The 19,953-nt window shown below is 35.0% G+C and overlaps 1 protein-coding gene across 1 annotated transcript; it reads right to left on the bottom strand.

The window, feature by feature from the left end:
- Positions 1–96: 96 nt before the first annotated feature.
- Positions 97–14,735, bottom strand: LOC132274120 (uncharacterized). Its single transcript, XM_059775290.1, has 22 exons — positions 14,235–14,735; positions 13,079–13,723; positions 12,534–12,787; positions 12,321–12,392; positions 12,059–12,193; positions 10,734–10,852; positions 10,339–10,644; positions 9,845–9,932; positions 9,660–9,765; positions 9,459–9,572; positions 7,499–7,662; positions 7,264–7,384; positions 6,842–7,066; positions 6,575–6,765; positions 3,841–4,008; positions 3,647–3,752; positions 3,048–3,185; positions 2,482–2,643; positions 2,197–2,397; positions 1,289–1,483; positions 1,123–1,194; positions 97–666 (listed from the first exon to the last, which is right to left on the bottom strand). Exons 1-22 carry the CDS (start codon positions 14,280–14,282, stop codon positions 514–516), a joined length of 3,783 nt encoding a protein of 1,260 aa, XP_059631273.1. The 5' UTR covers positions 14,283–14,735; the 3' UTR covers positions 97–513.
- Positions 14,736–19,953: the final 5,218 nt, after the last annotated feature.

Raw genomic sequence — 19,953 nt, 5'->3', positions numbered from 1 at the left:
CAGATGACAACTGTATATCATCACTCAATTTACACAACTATTCACTTACTCTTTTCAATTAATTTAAACTACAACAACTACAACTGAATCGGGAAATTGTAAAAAAATATTATATATTTTCAAATGCAAAAAATTGAAACAATCCAAGATGTGGGGGCTTACAGGGTAGGTGAACCCAAATGAACCAAGTCATTCACTGACTCTACAAAATTGGCATAAACCTGTGGTTTAAAACCATGTTATACATTTTGATAACCAAAAGGACATCCATGATTCAGCAGGCCACAAGGAATCTGATAAAACCCTCTATCTCCCGCTTGTATTTTAACATTCTGTTGACCGAAAAATGACTTCTGTTTTTCAGCAGGCCATCAAGGAAATCTGATACTATCTCCCGCTCCTATCTTGACAACATATATACATTTCTATGCTCCCCCATCCATCCATCCCCTTCTCTCTCTATATATACCAATGTTGGTCTCATCAATCATATCTGGACACAAGGTTCAAGTCTTAATAGTAGTATGTGTTGCCTTTGTGATTTGCAGTGTCTTTGCAAAGCATTGACCGGACTTCAGCGATGGATGCTGGGGGCTCCAGGTCCTTCTCATTAAGGGAGTTGCCGAGCAGCTGCTGCATCTGCGATGCAAAAGTATCATCCAAAATCTGCAAGGTACAGAAAAATGACAACAAGTGGCAAAAATTAACGGCAAGTTGAAGAAAACGGAAAAAGAATTACTTATATGTTATGTGCACCACTTAAATGACTGCACTCTTGGAATGTTTAGCATTTTTATTTAGATATTCCTCGGTGTTAATAAAAATTCCAACACCAGCCCAACTGAATGATATCCACTAGTCAGGCATTCACAAAATCTAGCAACCACATTGTATGCTTCGATCATGATTCCTTTTAATTAATGCTGAAACATAATCGGTAGATTGATTCCTAACATCCAAATAATTCATTGTCGCCTACAAGTAAAAAGCTGATACTTCCAACATTCTAGTTGTATCTAAACAAACCAACTTGATGTATTTCTTTTGTTCGAACCGCAATTACTTGCATGAACTGAAATTAAATTGTCAGCGAGTTTAAGGTCAAAAAAGGCAGCTACTTACATTGACAGCAATTCTTGAACCTTTATACCAAGATCTATTTTCTTTCCTGTTCTCCAAGAAACTCAGAACATCCTGTGACAAAAAAATACAAAAATTTGCTCTGAAGATGGTTGAACCAATAAAATGGAGTGGTATAGTCGATAATCACCAGATGCAAATAACGCACCTTTCCTATACGATCCCAATAACCCCGACAGATTGCAATGAAGACATGGGTTTCAAAGACTGTGTGGAGGTGATTTATTGTATCAATCAGCTGGTCTTTTAGTGGCTGCATTCTGCTTCTTATGTCTGATTCTACCGCGCTCTCTTTAGAATCCTGAAGAATCTTTTTCAGTTTTGTAGCACTCTGTAACTTTGTCTGGAACACAGAAGAAAACAGAACTAAGAAATATCCAATAAATTAAAATCTATTATTAAATTTTGAAGAAAAGTAAGTATGAATGAACTGATGTGTAAATGTGGGGGCAATCATGCAACACACGTCGCATTCCAAGGAGCTTATTTTTTAAGCAATCACTCAAATTCTTGCTTTTCAGGAAATATTATATTGCAATCATAGTTTTAGGATTGGAATAAGATCAATTTCATGAAATAAGGTTGACATGTGAAAAACAAATTTTGAACATTGCAAAATTGATTACAGAGAGAATCAACTCCCAACAAGGACAGCACAGACAGAGAAAATACAGAAGGCCATGTCTGGCAGATCATTCATCACCATGCTAACACGATTATGGTAGAAAGCCTGAGATAAGGTCTCCACGTGCTCAAGTAGTGGGTAGCGTTATGGACAATTTTGCATGTACCTCAAACTTCACAAAATAAATTCCACGTATATACTTTTTTTTTTCAAGGACACAAGCATCTTCTTTGTGGAAATCATGTACTCAAATATCTTTTTGGGTCTATGAGCCAAGTAATCAAATGACTTATTGCAAAAATCATTAAATTTATCATGATTTATAAATAGAGACCAGTTAAGAAGGATATTAAGATTTTTAAATATATATATATTATGATTTAAATTGGAACGATTCACGGCCAGGTATGCAATTTCTGAATGATACTCACATTTTCTGAAAGCTTTTCCACAACTGCTTGCAGATAATTTCTGAACTTGGTTCTTAGCATTACAGTTACTTCACTAAGACGCTCTCCAGGAGCCATGTTTCCTCCATCAGGAATGCAAGAACCCCATGTCTTAAACTGATATTCTATCTTAGGGCGCAGGATATCAAGCATCCTCTTCATGGAATTCAAAAGAATTCCCAGCTGAAATCAAAACCAAACTTTATGCAAAAGAATATCAAGATTAAGATTAAAAAAATAATCAAATGATAGACAAGCATAGCTCACTTCATCAGGTACGACATAGGGACAGACGGATCGTTTTGCCAGCTTCTGGACATATTTGAAGCCAAATTTCTTGGGTGCCATGTTTTCCTTTAATGGCAACAAAACATCTGCGTACTGCTTGTCCATGGCCTCCACAATCGCCTTTTCTATGTCAGCAATAGCCTTTTTGTATGCACAACAAAAAAAATTCATAGATAATTAGATAATAGTAAATAATTAACAGTTCATGATAAGATTTTCCTTTTAATTTTCTTTTTGCATTTACAAGTATAAACCGAAAAAGGCCACACCATTGTACTTTGGGAAACAAGGATAAATTTTTGCTCCAATTTTTTATTCTTTCATCCTTTTACATTTAGGTTGGACCCCAATCTCACTTCCTATTATAAAACAAGAATCTTCTAATTCCGATACTAGTTATAAAGCAGTGAAGTTAGTCATAAAATCAGATGGATGACCACAACTTCATAATTTTTTTAACCATAACCTTCCAACACATAAAGCAGTAAAAGGAACAGGATAAGAAAAAGAAAATAATAAGGGATGAAGTACCCATCAGGACATACATTTTCCAACACAAAAGTGTATTCTGGCCAGCGACATATGATGACCTCATAATCATTCAAAGTTTCTTTTAAGCGGTCATACATATCATCCACAAAAGGTGTTGTTGAGTGTTGTGTCCTCACTCCTGACCATTTAACCTGCAAGTCAATAAGTCCTTTTGAGCATCATGCAACATGCCATAAATGAGGATACCAACTTTTTATATACTGTAGAAAACTATTCTTTGAGATAGTAATTCTTCGTCAAAACGATCATGCAAAACCAAATCAAAGCTCTCCCATGGTTTATAAATGCTATAAATGTTAGGAAGTTTATACGTCTAGTTAAAATTGGCCACAAAATATTCTCATGATAATTAGCTAAATACTATATGAAGCAAGAAAATGCAAGGCTACTAATTATTGCTACCTGCAATAATATATGCAACCCTCTTTTAGGGTTTAAAAATGTAGATGTAACCGAAATTTGACATGAATGTTCATCTAGCTGGGCTATTCTGCATGCTGCTAAATCTAAATTACAAGTTTCTGAACTGGTATATGCTAAGGTGTATACAACATAAATTTAGACGTAAAGCAGCATTGCTTAATATATGTACCTTATCCAATTTGCATGACTCGAGCAAAGCAAGGCGCTTATCTTGAATCCAGAGGACAATATACAAATGGAAGAGTTCTTTTGCATCGACTCCACCTTTGACAGGACTGAGAAGGAATAAAAATTAAGTGGGAAGAATTAAAATTAATGTAATAGCATTTGCATCAAGAAGCAGAACAATGACAAAAAAATTACTTAATATTCCAGCTGGCAAGATCCCTCTGAAAATCTGCTGTTGCAATGACAAGTTCGGCTACAGGAGGTGAGGGGCCTGCTGGAGGACATGCAATGAGGAATGCACGCAGTCTACTGCAAAGTTCTGCACTGTATATCGACGATGAAAGATTGGGGAGGTCTATAAAACTGTAAGAAAGAAAAAAGCCAAAAAAATCAACAAATGTTAGAAGTTCAGATGTTTCATATAAGATAACCAGATAAGCCACCACAAGAAAATACATGTGAGAAAAATGTAAATTATTCAAATATGTCTGCAGTCAAGAATTGTTCTTATATCCTGGATTCTGTGATTCTCTGTGTAGCATATCGATCAAGGCACCATTTGTAAGTTAACAAATGTTTCAACATGAACCTATTCTTCGATAATATGTACGACAGAGAGAGAGGAAGAGGGTGGATCTAGAGATTATTGGCAGGGATGGAAAAATTCCCCAATCCGGTGGGTCCCCCGCCCCATTTGTGGTGGGTTTGGGGACCCGTTTATGTAAATGGGGAGGGGATGGGTACCGTATTTGAAAACCCATCCGGGGGCGGGGGGTCCCCACCCCGTTTATAGTGCGATTTCACAAAATTGCCCTTGCATGTTATGAAATAACGCTGAATTATATGTGGCTTTGCTACAAGTTTAATCAGGTTGGAAAATGTTATAGGCGTGCAGCTTGATCAGTTTGAAATGATCATGTTTTAAACTGTTCTAGCTATGCTGAAGCTTTATTAGGTTGAAAAATGTTATGGCTGTGTTGATTCTGCAGAAGCTTGGAATTTTTAAAAAGTGTTATCTCGTTCCCCATCCCGTTGCCATCCCTAATTATTGGCATTATATTATAGTATGAAAAAAAACTAGTATTAACTTGATACAAATCAAAACTAGCTATACAAGTTATGTAAAACATAAAAAAACTTAGAATCACTGCAACAGCAGAGATAAGACAGTGGGGATCAATTTATATATCTATCTATAATATATATGCCTCTGCAAGAGTCAGTAGTATGCAGAAGATCTTCTTCACCTTTAAGTTACAAGAACATGAAAAAAAAACATTGAATGAATGATCAAAACCCTTTTTATTTCTGAAATGTTAAAAAAGATGGTAAAGATAAAAAGGGAGTATCTTCTTTATAGAATATCAGAATAGCATCATGCAGTATCCTAGTAAAAAAAATCACCCAACTAACAGTTTGTCATTTGATGTGCCTTCTTTAATTATTTTAAATTGGCATAACAGATGCCGTATCAGTCCAGTTTGACAATTTCATGACTCCTGTTAATGGCCTAAACACATAAAGATAAATTATTTTCAAATCCCAACTTCGAGTCCAAAGACATTGATGATCCATCACTCCTGTTAACAGCCTAACCGCACAAAGATTAATTATTTTTAAATCTCAATTTCGAGTCCAAAGACAATGATGGATACTGACAATAAACAAGCCTCCTCTATACACATAAACCGACACTACCAATAATAAAGGTGGAATCCAATATATACCAAGAAAAAAAAAGTGGAATCCAATCTGTGGTATTTGACATAAAGAGATTTTGCAGCAATCTGGTATCTCCACAACAATTAACAAAATAGCAGTGTGATATCAGTATTCCTCTTATACAAGTATATTCCTTAAAACAACACGACAAAAATTGGAGACTAAAGCATCTCAAGGACACAAAAGAAAAGTTGACAAAAAGAAAAAAGGTAGGCCAAAAGGAAGTAACAATTATAAAGCACCATAATTGGTAAGTGGAATAACAAGATACTCAATGCATACAAAACCAAATATACCGTAGATAAACATCAGAATTTCACTTGCCAGTTATTAGACTATACGCAAGATGTTCTTAAAATATACCAACAGAATATAGCATTGAAAGCAATATAAAAATAGAAGACAAATATTTAGAGGGCTCATTTAAATCTTTTAACTTCATAAGTATTACTTATTTATCACTTTTTCCAATACTTTCCCTTCAATATCTTCAGAATAATGACTCTATTTGGTCTTTATGGAAAAAATATCAAGGAAAAGTTGAATCCTCTGATGTCAGATGGGCCAGCATTGTTGATAGTGCTGATTGAAATATGTATGATCTATGCGATTGAAAAATTAGCATAAAATGAGATTAAAAAGTGCTTTCTTTTTCAACTGTATGCAAAACACTACTATAAATTTTCCAGTACTATTTCCAGTATCTACTAATCCAAACAGAAAATGGAGCTCATACATTTTAAAAGAACCTACATCGAAGCACATAGGAAAATTTTAAAGCAAGTGCTCTCAAACTCTGAAATCCAGTCAACGTGGAATTTCTAACTAATTACATGCTCTGACTTTTTAGTAATACAAAAAAAAATAACTGTAATACTTCTAGAAATATTTGGTTTCTCAGAATGGCAACACTAGGAAATTCATTACTAATTAGGTTTTGGCCAATACGTTAAGATTTGACACACCAAGATGTCATGAGAATAAGATTTTACTAATTAGGTTTTCTTATATAATGAAAACTATGACTTTGACACTCAGCCCCATGCAAAAGATAATACTTTTATCGATCATCTTTTACAAAGTAAATTTGACTCCCTTAGACGGTGAAATGTTGGGCAGAAGATCAAGCTGCATAACATGAGTGGTCAAATTAACTATTTCCTTACACTTCAATATTGTTCATTCGACACGGAGGAAGAAAATTTACCTGGGAAGTATATGTTGATTGTGGATCTCTATATCAGTAGAAATTTCATTTTTGATGTTCAAACAAAGGGATTTCATCTTCTGATAAGCAGTAGAAATAGTAACAGTATCCATCAAAATGCCTTCACTATTGCCGGCAACAAACTCATCCGTCTCGGTTAAGTGCCTTCTTGATCTCTTCTTTGCAGCAGCCTGGGGATACACAACAAATTACTAAAAACTTAGAAACTTGAACAAGCATCACTATGTTTACGTAAGTTTCACAGACCTGGAAATGGCTGCACAGTTTATTCTGTGCTTCAGGAGATAATACATCATGAAGAAGAGTATACAGCTTTACAGCAGGCTCCAACACAGGTGCTGCAAGTCCAGTTGCAGGCCTGAAAACATCCATAATCCCAGATGGTGCTGCCTCATCCAGTGACTTGTAGTTCTCAAAAACCAGAGCAAGGATCTGTTCAATTTGATCTTCTGTTTCTCCTAAGATACGGTTCTAGCAACGCAGACCCCAAAAAGCAGTGTCAGAAGAGATAAAAGACTCAGGAAGATTATTTTAAACTGAAACTTGGCCGTATAGCACAAAATCAACTGGGAAGATAAGAAATGTAGAGTGCTACATATGTAATGATAGTAATGGTAGCAATAATATTAATAATAACAATAGTTTTAAACTGAAAAATTGGGTTGTACCTCTTGATGGCTCAATGTGCTCTTAGTGTGGCCCTTCATAACTATGGGCAATAGCAAATCATACACAAGCGTGAGACAGTCAGCTGTAGGCGTAGCCACATCCATGACATAAGAAAGATACCTAGAAACATGCATCAAAGAGGATCATTACCAAAGCAAAATGCTGGGTAAAGAAAAAAGTTAGTCTAAAACAATTCACTGCATAACTTAACCCAGTAGAGACAAATTCCAGTACCTTAGCTTTGTGTATGCGTCGGAAACCCCATAATATAATGCAAATTCAGTCAGTAACCACTTCCATTGTCCATGAAGCAATAAATTTCTTTGTTGAAAATGCTGCACTTTCATTGCAACTTCTAATACCAGATCATACGCCACAGTTTCTGCAACAGAGCCACACTACAGACCCAAAAAATAAGAGTTCAAATTATAAACCATTTTGAAGACACGATAATAGGAAGATTCCACATCCTTAAATTCAAACAACAAAAAATATTAAAATGGTTATTCCAGGTTCAAAGAATAGACAATAAAAATAAACTCTACTAGGATGGACTTTAACATTGACTAAAAATAATGTCAGCAATAAAAGGATATACATATACTTTTAGGCAGCCTTTCATTGTGATGTCATAGCGTCTATGAATAAAAGGGTATATGTCTGAGTCTTTCTATAAAGAATCAACACTATGATAAAAAAAATTAAAGATACTGAGTACTTAAAAATAAAAGAATAGAATGATACTGATACTCATCATGTTCATAGTATATGTCAAAACGGTATTTGAGCGAAGATCTCCCTTTCAATTCTTGATTAACAATTCGAAATTGTAATGACCCACTCCGCCACATGGTATGATATTGTCCGCTTTGGGCCTGAGCCCGCAAGGTTTTGCTCTTGGGCTTTACCCCAAAAGGCCTCATACCAATTGGAGTGACACACCTACATATAAGCACTTCACCTTTCCCTTACCCAGGCAATGTGGGATTGTGCACCCGTAACTCGCCAGTGTGGTAGCCTGCTAGTGTCTCGCACTCGTCCACGGCACACAAGGTCATCACAATCCACCCCCCTTGGAGGCCCAACGTCCTAGTCGGCACACTTCTGACTGGATCAGGCTCTGATACCATTTGTAATGACCCACTCCACCACATGGTATGATATTGTCCGCTTTGGGCCTGAACCCGCACGGTTTTGCTCTTGGGCTTTACCCCAAAAGGTCTCATACCAATTGGAGTGACACACCTACATATAAGCACTTCACCTTTCCCTTTCCCAGGCGATGTGGGATTGTGCACCCGTAGCTCGCCAGTGTGGTAGCCTGTCAGTTTCTCACACCCGCCCACGGCACACCCGCCCACGGGGTTATCACAATCCACCCCCCTTGGAGGCTCGACGTTCCCGTCGGCACACTTCCGGCTGGGTCAGGCTCTGATACCATTTGTAATGACCCACTCCACCACATGGTATGACATTGTCCGTTTTGGACTTGAGCCCGCACGGTTTTACTCTTGGGCTTTACCCCAAAAGGCCTCATACCAATTGGAGTGATACACCTACATATAAGCATTTCACCTTTCCCTTTCCCAGGCGATGTGGGTTGTTACAAATGGTATCAGAGCCTAACCTAGCCGGAAGTGTGCCGACGGGAACGTCGGGCTTCCAAGGGGGGTGGGTTGTGATGACCCTGTGGGCGGATGCGAGGCACTGACAGGCTACCACACTGGCGAGCTAGGGGTGCACAATCCCACATCGCCTGAGAAAGGAAAAGGTGAAGTGCTTATATGTAGGTGTGTCACTCCAATTGGTATGAGGCCTATTGGGGGTAAAGTCCAAGAGCAAAATCGTGCGGGCTCAGGCCCAAAGCGGACAATATCATACCATGTGGTGGAGTGGGTCATTAAAGAAATAAATGAAAAAGTGGAAATGTACACAAATCCCTCAACAAATTGTCAAAAATGTCACTCCAAAATCATCTTTCGTTCATTAACAGAGTGAGTCATTCCCAACCCATCTAATATGGCACAGAAAGCAACCTGGTACACTCAAGACAGCATTACTGGAGGATCCTAATTTTGCAGATGCTTCACACTACTACTATTAAACTTTAATTGAATTATGATGAAACAACTTCAAACATAAATTTCATAAGGACCAAGGCAGATGCTATTTTATAGAGAGCATAGGGGCTCACCTTAAGATTACTGTTTTCATCTAGAATTGTTGAATAATTTATGTAAAGCTGTACTCTTCCAACAAGCTCATGCTCTGGTTCACGATAAATAGACCACCAGCGTAGTTTGTCACCCTGCAGTAATCTTTAATATAAGCATCACATCAAAACAATCTGCATTACCAACAAATATTTGCAACTAAAGGGTTTAGGGAACTTCACTGGATCTTCTGCAATAGCAGCCACTTGAGCATGGACATGACCATATTGCTTCCCCTTGGAATCCTGGACTTCAACAATTAAATCATCCCCTAGGCTATCTGGAAAGCTGTAAAGTCGTCAATACCAAGACCTTTATCAGGCAGCTTGATATATAAAAGAAGATGAAGAATGGAAAGAATACATACAATAAATGGGTTTCACCAGATCCAGGTTGCATCCGAATGGCATCCTCTTCACTTGAACTTTTTAGCCGCAACAAGCAAGAGTGTGTTTCTGATGACATTCAGAAGAATCACTTTCTATTAAGAATTAATGTACAGTTATATCAAGTAACTATGCATTTAAAGGCTCAACATGTCAGTAACCCAAACAGCAGACGGTTAACTAAATGGGCTTTGGGAATAAATCCGCGAATCCAATATCATATGCTTATATGTCATCTAGAAATGTCCGTTATCAAGATGGACACCAACAGCTTCAAATTCCATGGCATTCCAGTGCCTACAACTAATAAATTTCAAAATAAATTTGTGATTTATGGTATTTGATATTCACAAAAAGGAGGCCATCAGAGTCCAAATATTCAGCGAACACAGCTTAGATGTCCAATAGTTGTGTCTCCAAGATGGTAAAACTAATATAATGCTCGTGCATGATTTACAAAGCAGAATCAATATACCTTGCACTACTTCATAAGATGAAGGACTGCTGCGCAGAGTTGTAACGCCAACTTTGAGGAGTCCAGATACCTGTTTTACATACTGAGCACTTGCTTGCACATATGCCAAACTCTGGCGAGGAAAAGAACCATTTGCAGGTATACGAGGTACAAAACGGATTTTCCGCACTGCTTGCCATCCAGAAGAAAGTGTTGAACGTAAACTAGAGAAGTGGTATCGAACAGATTCTAGTTTTATTTTTGGTGTCCTTAGGGATGAAAAACTGCAGCCTGTGGGTGGGTCCAGACCCATTTTAACCTTACGAACTGCACAATTAATAAATTTCAGGATGGCTTCATTGCCAGAAACCAATAATTGCCCAATGAAAATGTCCAATATGGAGATGAAATACTACCTTGCACCTTCATCTTTCCAACCATTTTCTTAGGTTTTGGGGCAGATCCCTCGTTAGAGAGCTCTGAAGTGCGCTTCATCAATAGTTCCTCTTCTGATTGTAATAGCACTTGCTGCAAACTGTAGTAAAAAATGAAATTGAAAGATTGGAGTAAAATAACTGGAACATCATAGAAGTATCACTCTTAGGTCCAAGATTAACATACAATACCCCTGTAATATGTATAACAATGAACACTAAGTGACATAACAACCATATATTTTACACTGCCAAAATAAGTTCGCATGATTGTAGAATTTATTGGATATACAAAAACTTAGTACAATTACTTTTATAAGCATAAAAGTTGACAAATTTAATCCTCCGCAATACTAGAATAAAAAACAATTTACAGCTGGCTTCACAATTGTTCATCATTTTTAGACTTCCCTGAAAATTTATTCAGGTAGCAGAGTTTTGAAGTTAAAAAGCTTGCAGTAATCATATGTTACTCTAAAGTGGTGTATAAACTAAATAGGTTTTAACTGGTAAAGGATGCAGCCAGCTAAGATGAAGGTGCTTGATGATTAGAAGTGATAAATAATATATCGAACAGATTCGAAAATAGAAGTCCACAACAATACATTCAAAAAAGTCACTGAGGTTTCACTCATGCGGTAAAGGGGTAAGTTGGATTAATAAATAGACAAGCACTGTTGAAGATGTTATAGGGCCTTAAATGATGATTAATAAAGCACCAAAAAGATAATGCAACAAAAGTTGGTGCAATGTAATTAATTGTAAGAGTTACATTTGCAGATGAAAATAAGGGATATAAATAACAAATCTAGAATCTAAAGAGAAGGTCTAACAAACTAAAATAGGCAAACCATGATTCTATTGCTGGAAACACACAACTGAGGTAATGCGCTATGGATTATTATTACTTTAAAAAATATTCTCTATACTCTAGCCGGTTTGATCAAGTTTTTTTTTTTTCCACGAAGAGTTAAAAGGATGAAGAACTAAAAAAAGAAAACAAACAAATAAATCTACCAGCTTGCTTACATTTTGCTTTCCTACTATCGGCATAATTAAATTATTTATATTCTGATTCAGTCCACTTAATCAAAATTGTAGTTTTACTCCTCAGTGGGAACAAGAGTTTTAGCCACTTATATCATTGTAATATTTTTTCCCCTGAATTATCAATGTGACATTCGCCTAAATATACCTTGTCATGCTTTTAAATAAATATCATGTTTGCAGACATCATTAGAAAATGAAACAGAAAGCCTTTCTAAATTATGACATTGTGAAAAATTAGGATAAGAGATTAAACTCACCCAAATGCATTTCGCAACAGAGCACATTCATTTTCCAGAAACATGGGCGCTTCCATGCATTGCCTTGCCCAAGCATGAAGGCAAAGTCGAACACAAGCGTCATATGCAATCACAGCATGCCATGGCCCTTGCGCACTGAATTTAAATAGCACAACATGCAAGTACAAGTGATGAAAATTATGAAAGCACATATAATTGTCAAATCCATATTCAGAATGCTATATCTCAGCTGAACTTCATCTAAATTATCAGTAAAAAATACCTTGCATGAAATGTAGGGAGGCGAGCTGGAAATGAACCTGAAGGTGTACCACTTTCTATGCCAGCAGCAGTCCTATGAAAAAAACAATATGGTAATTCTTTTGACCCAATTGAAACAATAGGAATAAAATGTGTTTAAGCATGTGAATATGCCTCACGATCTAAGTGCTATATAAGGTTTCTATGGAAGAAAATAGCAAAATGCCATACAGACCTGACAGACGGGTCAGGTATCTTCTGTCCAGCATTATCCTGTGGATAAACCCGAGCAGCCTGAGCAGGTATGCTTTCCGAAATATTTTTTTCATTTCTGACAGAAAAATCATCTGAATCAGCTACACGAGGTGTGCACCGTTCACTACGCATTGGACTTTGTTCAGTTTTTATGGTAGAACCACAAAAAGGAGGAGCACTTGGAATATCATCATCAGAGAGCCTTCCATTCTGCAAGTTTTTAGCATGTAATTCCTGCCAAATAGTATCCACAAAGCAAGTCATTATCTACATTTGAAGTGACCATTACGAAAGCAAATGTCACTGGTAATAAGTTATATCAAGATGATTCACCACAATCACACATCAATTATAGAAGAAAATGTTAAATTTTTAATAAATAAATATCTATTAAGCATTAAAGCAATGATACCAAGAGAGATGGGATACAAAAACCAAATTATGACGCAACTCCAAAGAACACAATATTCTATACAATCACCTATCATTCAGCACTTAAGAAAAACCAAATGGCACTTAACATACCTTTTCAGGAGCACTTTCCCCATTCATCCATGAAGGAATACTAGATGAATACCCCTCGGAAGCATACATAGTTGAGCGAGGCACGGGTCCATTCTTACTACCCATTTGTGAGGTTGAAAATTCAGAGCTAGTGGGAGAATCTGAGGACTCGTCCTCAGTGTGAATCGTATGACCATTCGTTCCAACCGGGTACCGATTGGCTCCCCTCATAAGCCTCTCCGCCACATTTCCATGCCCTCTATCAAGAGTTTCCCTAGACGAACTAACATCACCGGAGTACATAGAATCACTGGCATAAGCCGGTCGCCTCTGTGAAGGATTGTAGTATCTTCTAGCAGCAGCATTTGTAGGAACTCTATCATCCTGTGGCGACGACGAATCAAGCGAGTATCTTCCCCCATAAACCTCCTCTTCTTCTGAATCAGTGGTTAGACCATTCTCAGAGGCAGAGCCACTATCATCCACATCACCGGGCATGACTCGTGATACTGGAATTACCCCGGATAAATGCCCACTCACGAATTTCGATGGAGGAGGCAATCTAACACCTTGAGTACCACCACTCCGCGTGTTAAAAATGGGATCAACTCGAGGTCTTAGGTTCGACATTGAGTAAGGAACTTCCTTCTTCTGATTAACAGAACCCTGAATTTCAATTTCCATTCTAAATATCATGAAATCTTAATAAATCAAACAAAAATCCATTCACAGTGCAAAATGAACAATCAGTACTCATAAAAATTATAACAACTTCAATCTTTTAATCACAATGCACCAAAATCATGAAATGTAAATAAATCACAATAACCCATTCACAGTGCAAAATGAACAACCAATACTCATCATATATATATATTACAACTTAAATCTTGAAGCCTACAAGTAATTTAATCAAAATCCATATCACAAGCAATATTCATTCTATCATCAAAGGTAAATAAATCAACAACAACCCATTCAGTGAACAAAATCAACAAAGCAATATATTCATAAAAAAATTACAATTTCCCATATTTAAGGCAGAAATTAGATGAACCCAGAACCCATTTCACAATGCACCGCGAGAAATCAAAATTTAACACCCCCCAAAAAAAGGAAACAGAAGAAAAAATAAATAAATTGAAAGGAAAAAAACAATTGAGTATGTAAAACTGACCTCTCTAACCCATCGTCGACCATTGTTGTCAAGTCCTTCAGTGAACATATTTGCACAGGGTCTTTGTATGTACACAAGAAAATATATAAAAATCTTCTATAAAGCAAAACTATACCCGCATACTAATCCAAATTTAGAGTTTCAATGGCTTCTTTTGATGTAAATCAACTTAGATCAACCAAAACCAGAGCGATACAGGGTAGAGAGAGAGAGAGTGAGGGTAGTGGTGAAATCTGATATAGAAAGAGAAAAAGTAGAGAGAGAAAGAAAGAGAGAAGGAGAGGGGGGTAAACTTTGAAAGACTGTACGTAACCGAGAAGGGAGAGAAAAGCTCGCGAGTCCCCAAAAGTCCTTTTCGCTCAGCTCTGTAATGTGGAAGTAGTAGAGTACACCAAAAGCTTTGCTGTAGTTGGAATTTGGGGTGCTTTTTCTCCCACTACACTACCACTTTCTCTCTCTAGATTTATTATTCATTTGATTCAATTTTTTCAAGGATTTTAACAACGGAGACCGAATCTTTGAAAACAAGACATCCTTTAATATAGCACCTTATAGTGTACCTAATGTCTCAGGCTCACAACACGACGTCGTTCCAACAATATCAGCAAGATTGTCCGAAATATTCGAAAACGTCTGTGTGTGGAGTTGAACGGGGCAAGAGAAGCGGCGTATGAATCGAACGTTGGAGTCGTACACATAAATCCAAACACGCCTTTATCATTTGTTACATTTTCTCACTTCTGTACAAGAATCGTCACATGGGGTGGTTGGTGGACCCCACTGTATAACATGCCTAACATAAATACGTATGGTGTGTGTGTGTGTACTACGTATTACATGGCTAAATTACACTAATTGAGGCTTGACCTGTCTTAAATCACTGTAAAAAGTTTAGTAATATACTTATATTATAATAATATATAATATTATATTTTGTCATTTTATAAAATTTGATCAACAACTTTATAAAAAAAAAAAAAAAATTTGAGCATATGTAAAAAAATTCAGAATGGGTCAAATTAATAAATTCTGAAAGAACTTTAGTTTCTCATGAAGCATAAGGTTTAAAGTTCGAATCCTATTGAGTGCAAACTATTTATAGAGGGGGTGTGTGAGAATACCAACTTGGAATAAAAATAAAGATTGAACGGTCTATCCGTCCATGTGTAATTGGCTCAAACCTCATGGGATCGAGGTCATTGCGATTTACCCTATATATATATATATATATATATATATATGTTTCAGCTTGATGATATGATTACTCCTTTCCAAAGGAGTGTTAATTATTTTTGTTGGATTATATTGTAAGGTTTGTCGTGGTTGCCTTCACTTACCCAAATGAAAAAAATAGCTGAGAGGTTCAAGATCTTCCATCTCGATTTGATGACAGAGAAACTGTTTAAGTTCATGAATTTTCGTTATATCATCAACATAAAGTAAAAAAATAATGAAACCCCGATTAGTGTGTCGGATGAATAAAAAGTCATATGAGCCAATAGAGTATCCAAGATAAAAGATAGTTAGCAAAATTAAGCAAACCAATCTCGAAGTGCTTATTTGAGATCATACAGTACGTCTGAGTCGATACACCTTTATTGGGAGGATAATGATAACCTAAAGGATGATGCGTGTAAACTTCCTCGAATAAATTATCATTGAGAATTGCATTCGAATTGCATTCTTAACATCCATCTGAAAAAGTCCCTAATGACGAAAACAACCACAATAACTAGAGTGAATAGAAGGAATGCATGCAACATGAATAACTATCTCCTCAAAGTTACTGCCATACTCTTTTGTGAATCATTTAGTTACAAGTAGGGTCGTATTGTGCTCCACAGAACCATTTGAGCGAGTCTTAATCTTGTATACTGCAACAAACTTTTCAAAAGGCAAATCAACCATATCTCATGTCTACGTTTCGGCTAGTGCATCTTCTAACCTTATGTGATATTAAACAATGAAAAAAGAGTTCGGACAAAATCATTTTCAAAAGTATTTTATGAAAATGTGTGAAATATGTTGTTTTAAACTTTTTAAGTGAATAAATGTTTTGGAATAGTCCAAAAAAAAAAAAAAAAAAAAAAAAAAAAAAAAAAACTAAATTGAAATAGAGGAAGTACATGAGTTGATGATTCAACTTTTGTTACGGAGTGAGCTTGAAAACTAAAAAAGTGAAATGTCTTTATATAATAATAATATATTATATTGCATATAAGGTAGTTCTTGAAAAACCTTTCCAACTAATATATTCTATTGACGGACATTCTAAATTTACAAATTAATGGAATTCACTCAATTAAATGATTGGGTAATTTTTATTTGGATCTCCTGAAGTATGTCTATACATCAAATTGACTCCCTTAAATTTGCATAATTTCAGTTAGACCCCTACTCAAATATAGTAGGGTGATCAAGTCAATTGAGGGAACAAAATGACTGATCTACCCTCATCGTTATTTTACTCCAGAACAAACAACGTCTCACATTGATCACTAGGGAAAGGTTAGGAAATTAAAATTAGTCACTAAATTTTTATTTTTGAAAATTAAATTTGTTTCTTAAATTAAATTTTACAAAGATTAGGAATTGAAAGGATTTAAATTTTTGATTTTATCAAATCAGGATCCACTAGGTAAAGGTTTAAATTAGTCACTAATTTTTTATATTTGGAAATTAAATTTATTTTGGAAATTAAAGTTTACAAAGGTTAGGAATGGAAAGGATTTAAATTTATGATTTTATCAAATTAGGATCAACTGAGGAAAGGTTTAAATTAATCACTAATTTATTTTTTAAAAATTAAATTAATTTTGGGAATTAAAATTTACAAACGTTCAAGGATATACATTTATGATTTTATCAAATTAGGATCGACTAGGGAAAGGTTTACATTAGTTATTGATTTTTTATTTTTGGAAATTAAATTTGTTTTGGGAATTAAAGTTTACGAAGGCTAGGAGTTAGTTGAAAGGATTTAAATTTATTTTATGAAATTAGGATCCACTGAGGAAAGGTTTAAATTAGTCCACTAAATTTAATTTTTAAAAATTAAATTTATTTGAAATAATTTGCAAAGGTTAGGAATTGAAAAGATTTAAATTTCTAATTTATGAAATTATGAAATAAACTGTAATTTTAATAAATAATATTTTATTTGGAGTGAATAAATTCAAAGTCCAGAGAAATTGGAGAGAAATCGTAAAGGAAATTGGGGGATTGAGAAGGGTATTCTTGACTTTATGATTTATCCTTTTGATGAAGTCAGCACAAAACATCTTTGAAGGGGGGAATCCATGTATCCAAGGCTTCATTTTCAAATTCAATACAAACACATATTACACACACACACACACACATTAAATAGGTATGTAGCTATCATTAACTCTCCTCTCCATAGTCCATACTGTTTTTTTTGACAATGACAGTAAATCCACAGGCCAAAAAACAAAATGAAATAGAAGGTTCCATGGCTAGTTAAATTTACTCTACTCATCCAACGGTCGAAAGTGAGGTGGCAAAAGACCTGTGATTATAAATTGTGTGGGTCCCAAAAATTACATTTGATTTTGTTTTGTACAAACCCTTAAGATATTCAAGTCCAACAAACGCATGATCATTTATTATTATTTTGAACAGAACATAGTGTATATTTGAATTTTGTGTGATAGATAGTGTTCAGTGGATGGTCCCGGTTGAGATATAGAAAAATCATAAGAATATAAGACACTTTAATTTGAATTTTTTTGAATCAAATGTGACTCTTTTTCTTTCTTTTTTATTTTTTAAAATTTTTAAATTGATTCAAACCCACAGCCCATCATGCATGGTCCACCCACTCTGACCCCACACATAAACCATGACTGCCAATCATATGCTTTGTTACATTTTAAGTTTTTTAAATTTGTTACAACTGTTTGGATAAATAAATGATATCATCATGAAATGATCATTTTACTTATTTGTTTGAATTTATTTTAATTTTATTTATTTATTTATATCATTTGTATGGAACCGAAATAGATCTCACGGCTAAAATTTCACTTGATTTAGTCTCTCGGTCTCTCAAATGATTTTGAAAGTCTTTTTCTAGTTTTTTTTTTTTTTTTTTTTCACTTGTTTATTGATGCAAAATGAGATTGTTAAATTCAAATAGAAAGGGGAAAATAGAGGGGGGTATAAGATGAAAGAGGAAGAGGAAGAGGAAGATGATTCAAAAGCCTTGTTTGGTTAAGAATAGCGAAGGGATGGATAATATTTAATTCAAAAGTAGGAGAAAAAGAGAAAGAAATCAATAAATTATCTTTCCTCTTTTTCTTTTTAACGATATATATATATATATATATATGTGTGTGTATATATATAAATATGTCCTTTATTTTTGCTACCCAATTGGCAATACCCTTTTTATTCTTCCTCAAATAAAATGTGAGTAACACTCATTTCTTTATCCGAGGGACAACTCTCCATTATTTATACCAAATATAAATCAAACCATATAAGAATTTGTCTTGAGATAAGGAATTGGGTCAATAATATATATTTTAATTTTTAATTTTTCTCTTTAAAAGTAATTATGCAATTTTTGCTTACCTTACTAAAGCTATTCTATTATTGATATGGTGTAACGTGTGAGTATATGAACACTACTAAAAACAAAAGAAAACGACAACTACTATTATAACGCGAGATAATATATAGTTGCAAGTGGCACCATTTTTTTTAGCGGCTTCCATGGAATTTCTACTTGTATTATTATTATTATTATTATTTATTTTTATTTTTCTTTAGTATAGACTGAAGTGAACAAAAAAAATAAAATAATAAATAAATAAAAAAATTTATCAGCAAGGATTTTAGAAATTATAATTTTTTTTTATCAACCTTAATAGTTGAACCAATTACCATCTTTCTACTTTCAAATTACACAATGTAATTAACAAAGAGACCAGGAATATATTCACACACATGCATTGTCGGTCGTTTTCACTTGCAGACTAAAATAGCTCTCCTGTTCCAATTATTGTTCAATTAGACCATCCCAGAGTCTTGTCTCAATGTCTTTCAATTGAAGTGAGATGATGACCTGGTTACAACACTTTACATTAAAACCTTTCAAAACCATTACCACAATTGGCACCATCAGTATTCTTAAAGGCGCGTCTAGGCGTGTCTAGAGTCGAGGCGTGAATTTAGCGTCTGTTATCATCTCAAGTTCACTGATGTTTATCAGGTGTGCGCTTCAATTGCGCCTCATCCCAATTTGTTAGGCGCGTCAATGATTTTTTTTTTTTTTTTAAGAACTATGAATATTCTATTTCTTAAGCCAAAAAAGGTATTTTTGGCAACTTAATAAACAAATAAGAAAGTTCAAGCTTGCAAGAGAAGAAACGTTTGTTCAAAAGAATAAACAAATAAGAAAGTTCAAGAGTCAAAGTGTTAACCGAATAGAGAAAGAGTGAGATTGTGAGACAAACGGCGAATCTCTAGTTACAGAGATGAAACGCCGAAGCCAGGTTAGTTCTTATTTATTTATTTATTTATTTATTTTTTGTGGTTAACAAATTTATTTCTTATTATGCTCTGTTTTGCCATTCAAAAAAATAAATTCTGCTTTGCCTTTCAAGAAAATAAATTTGTGCTATATTTTGTGATTGTTGGATGCTTTTTCTAGTTGATGGATTTACTTTTTAGAATATTTGATATTAATTTTAAG

The sequence above is a fragment of the Cornus florida genome, unplaced genomic scaffold, assembly GCF_030987335.1.
Source record: "Cornus florida cultivar Cherokee Brave unplaced genomic scaffold, ASM3098733v1 CherokeeBrave_3.0.0_Hap2_Chr09, whole genome shotgun sequence".
Taxonomy (NCBI): Eukaryota; Viridiplantae; Streptophyta; class Magnoliopsida; order Cornales; family Cornaceae; genus Cornus; species Cornus florida.
The sequence above is the reverse complement of the archived record's forward strand: the minus strand, read 5'-3'. Positions and strand labels throughout refer to the sequence as shown.

Coding starts and splice junctions, on each gene's coding strand:
- LOC132274120 (XM_059775290.1), bottom strand. CDS start 14,282: ATGTTCACTGAAGGACTTGACAACAATGGTCGACGATGGGTTAGAGAG. Junction 7,663..9,458: donor ATGAAAACAGTAATCTTAAG/GTGAGCCCCTAT, acceptor TTGGGTCTGTAG/TGTGGCTCTGTTGCAGAAAC. Junction 7,385..7,498: donor GACGCATACACAAAGCTAAG/GTACTGGAATTT, acceptor GCATGTTTCTAG/GTATCTTTCTTATGTCATGG.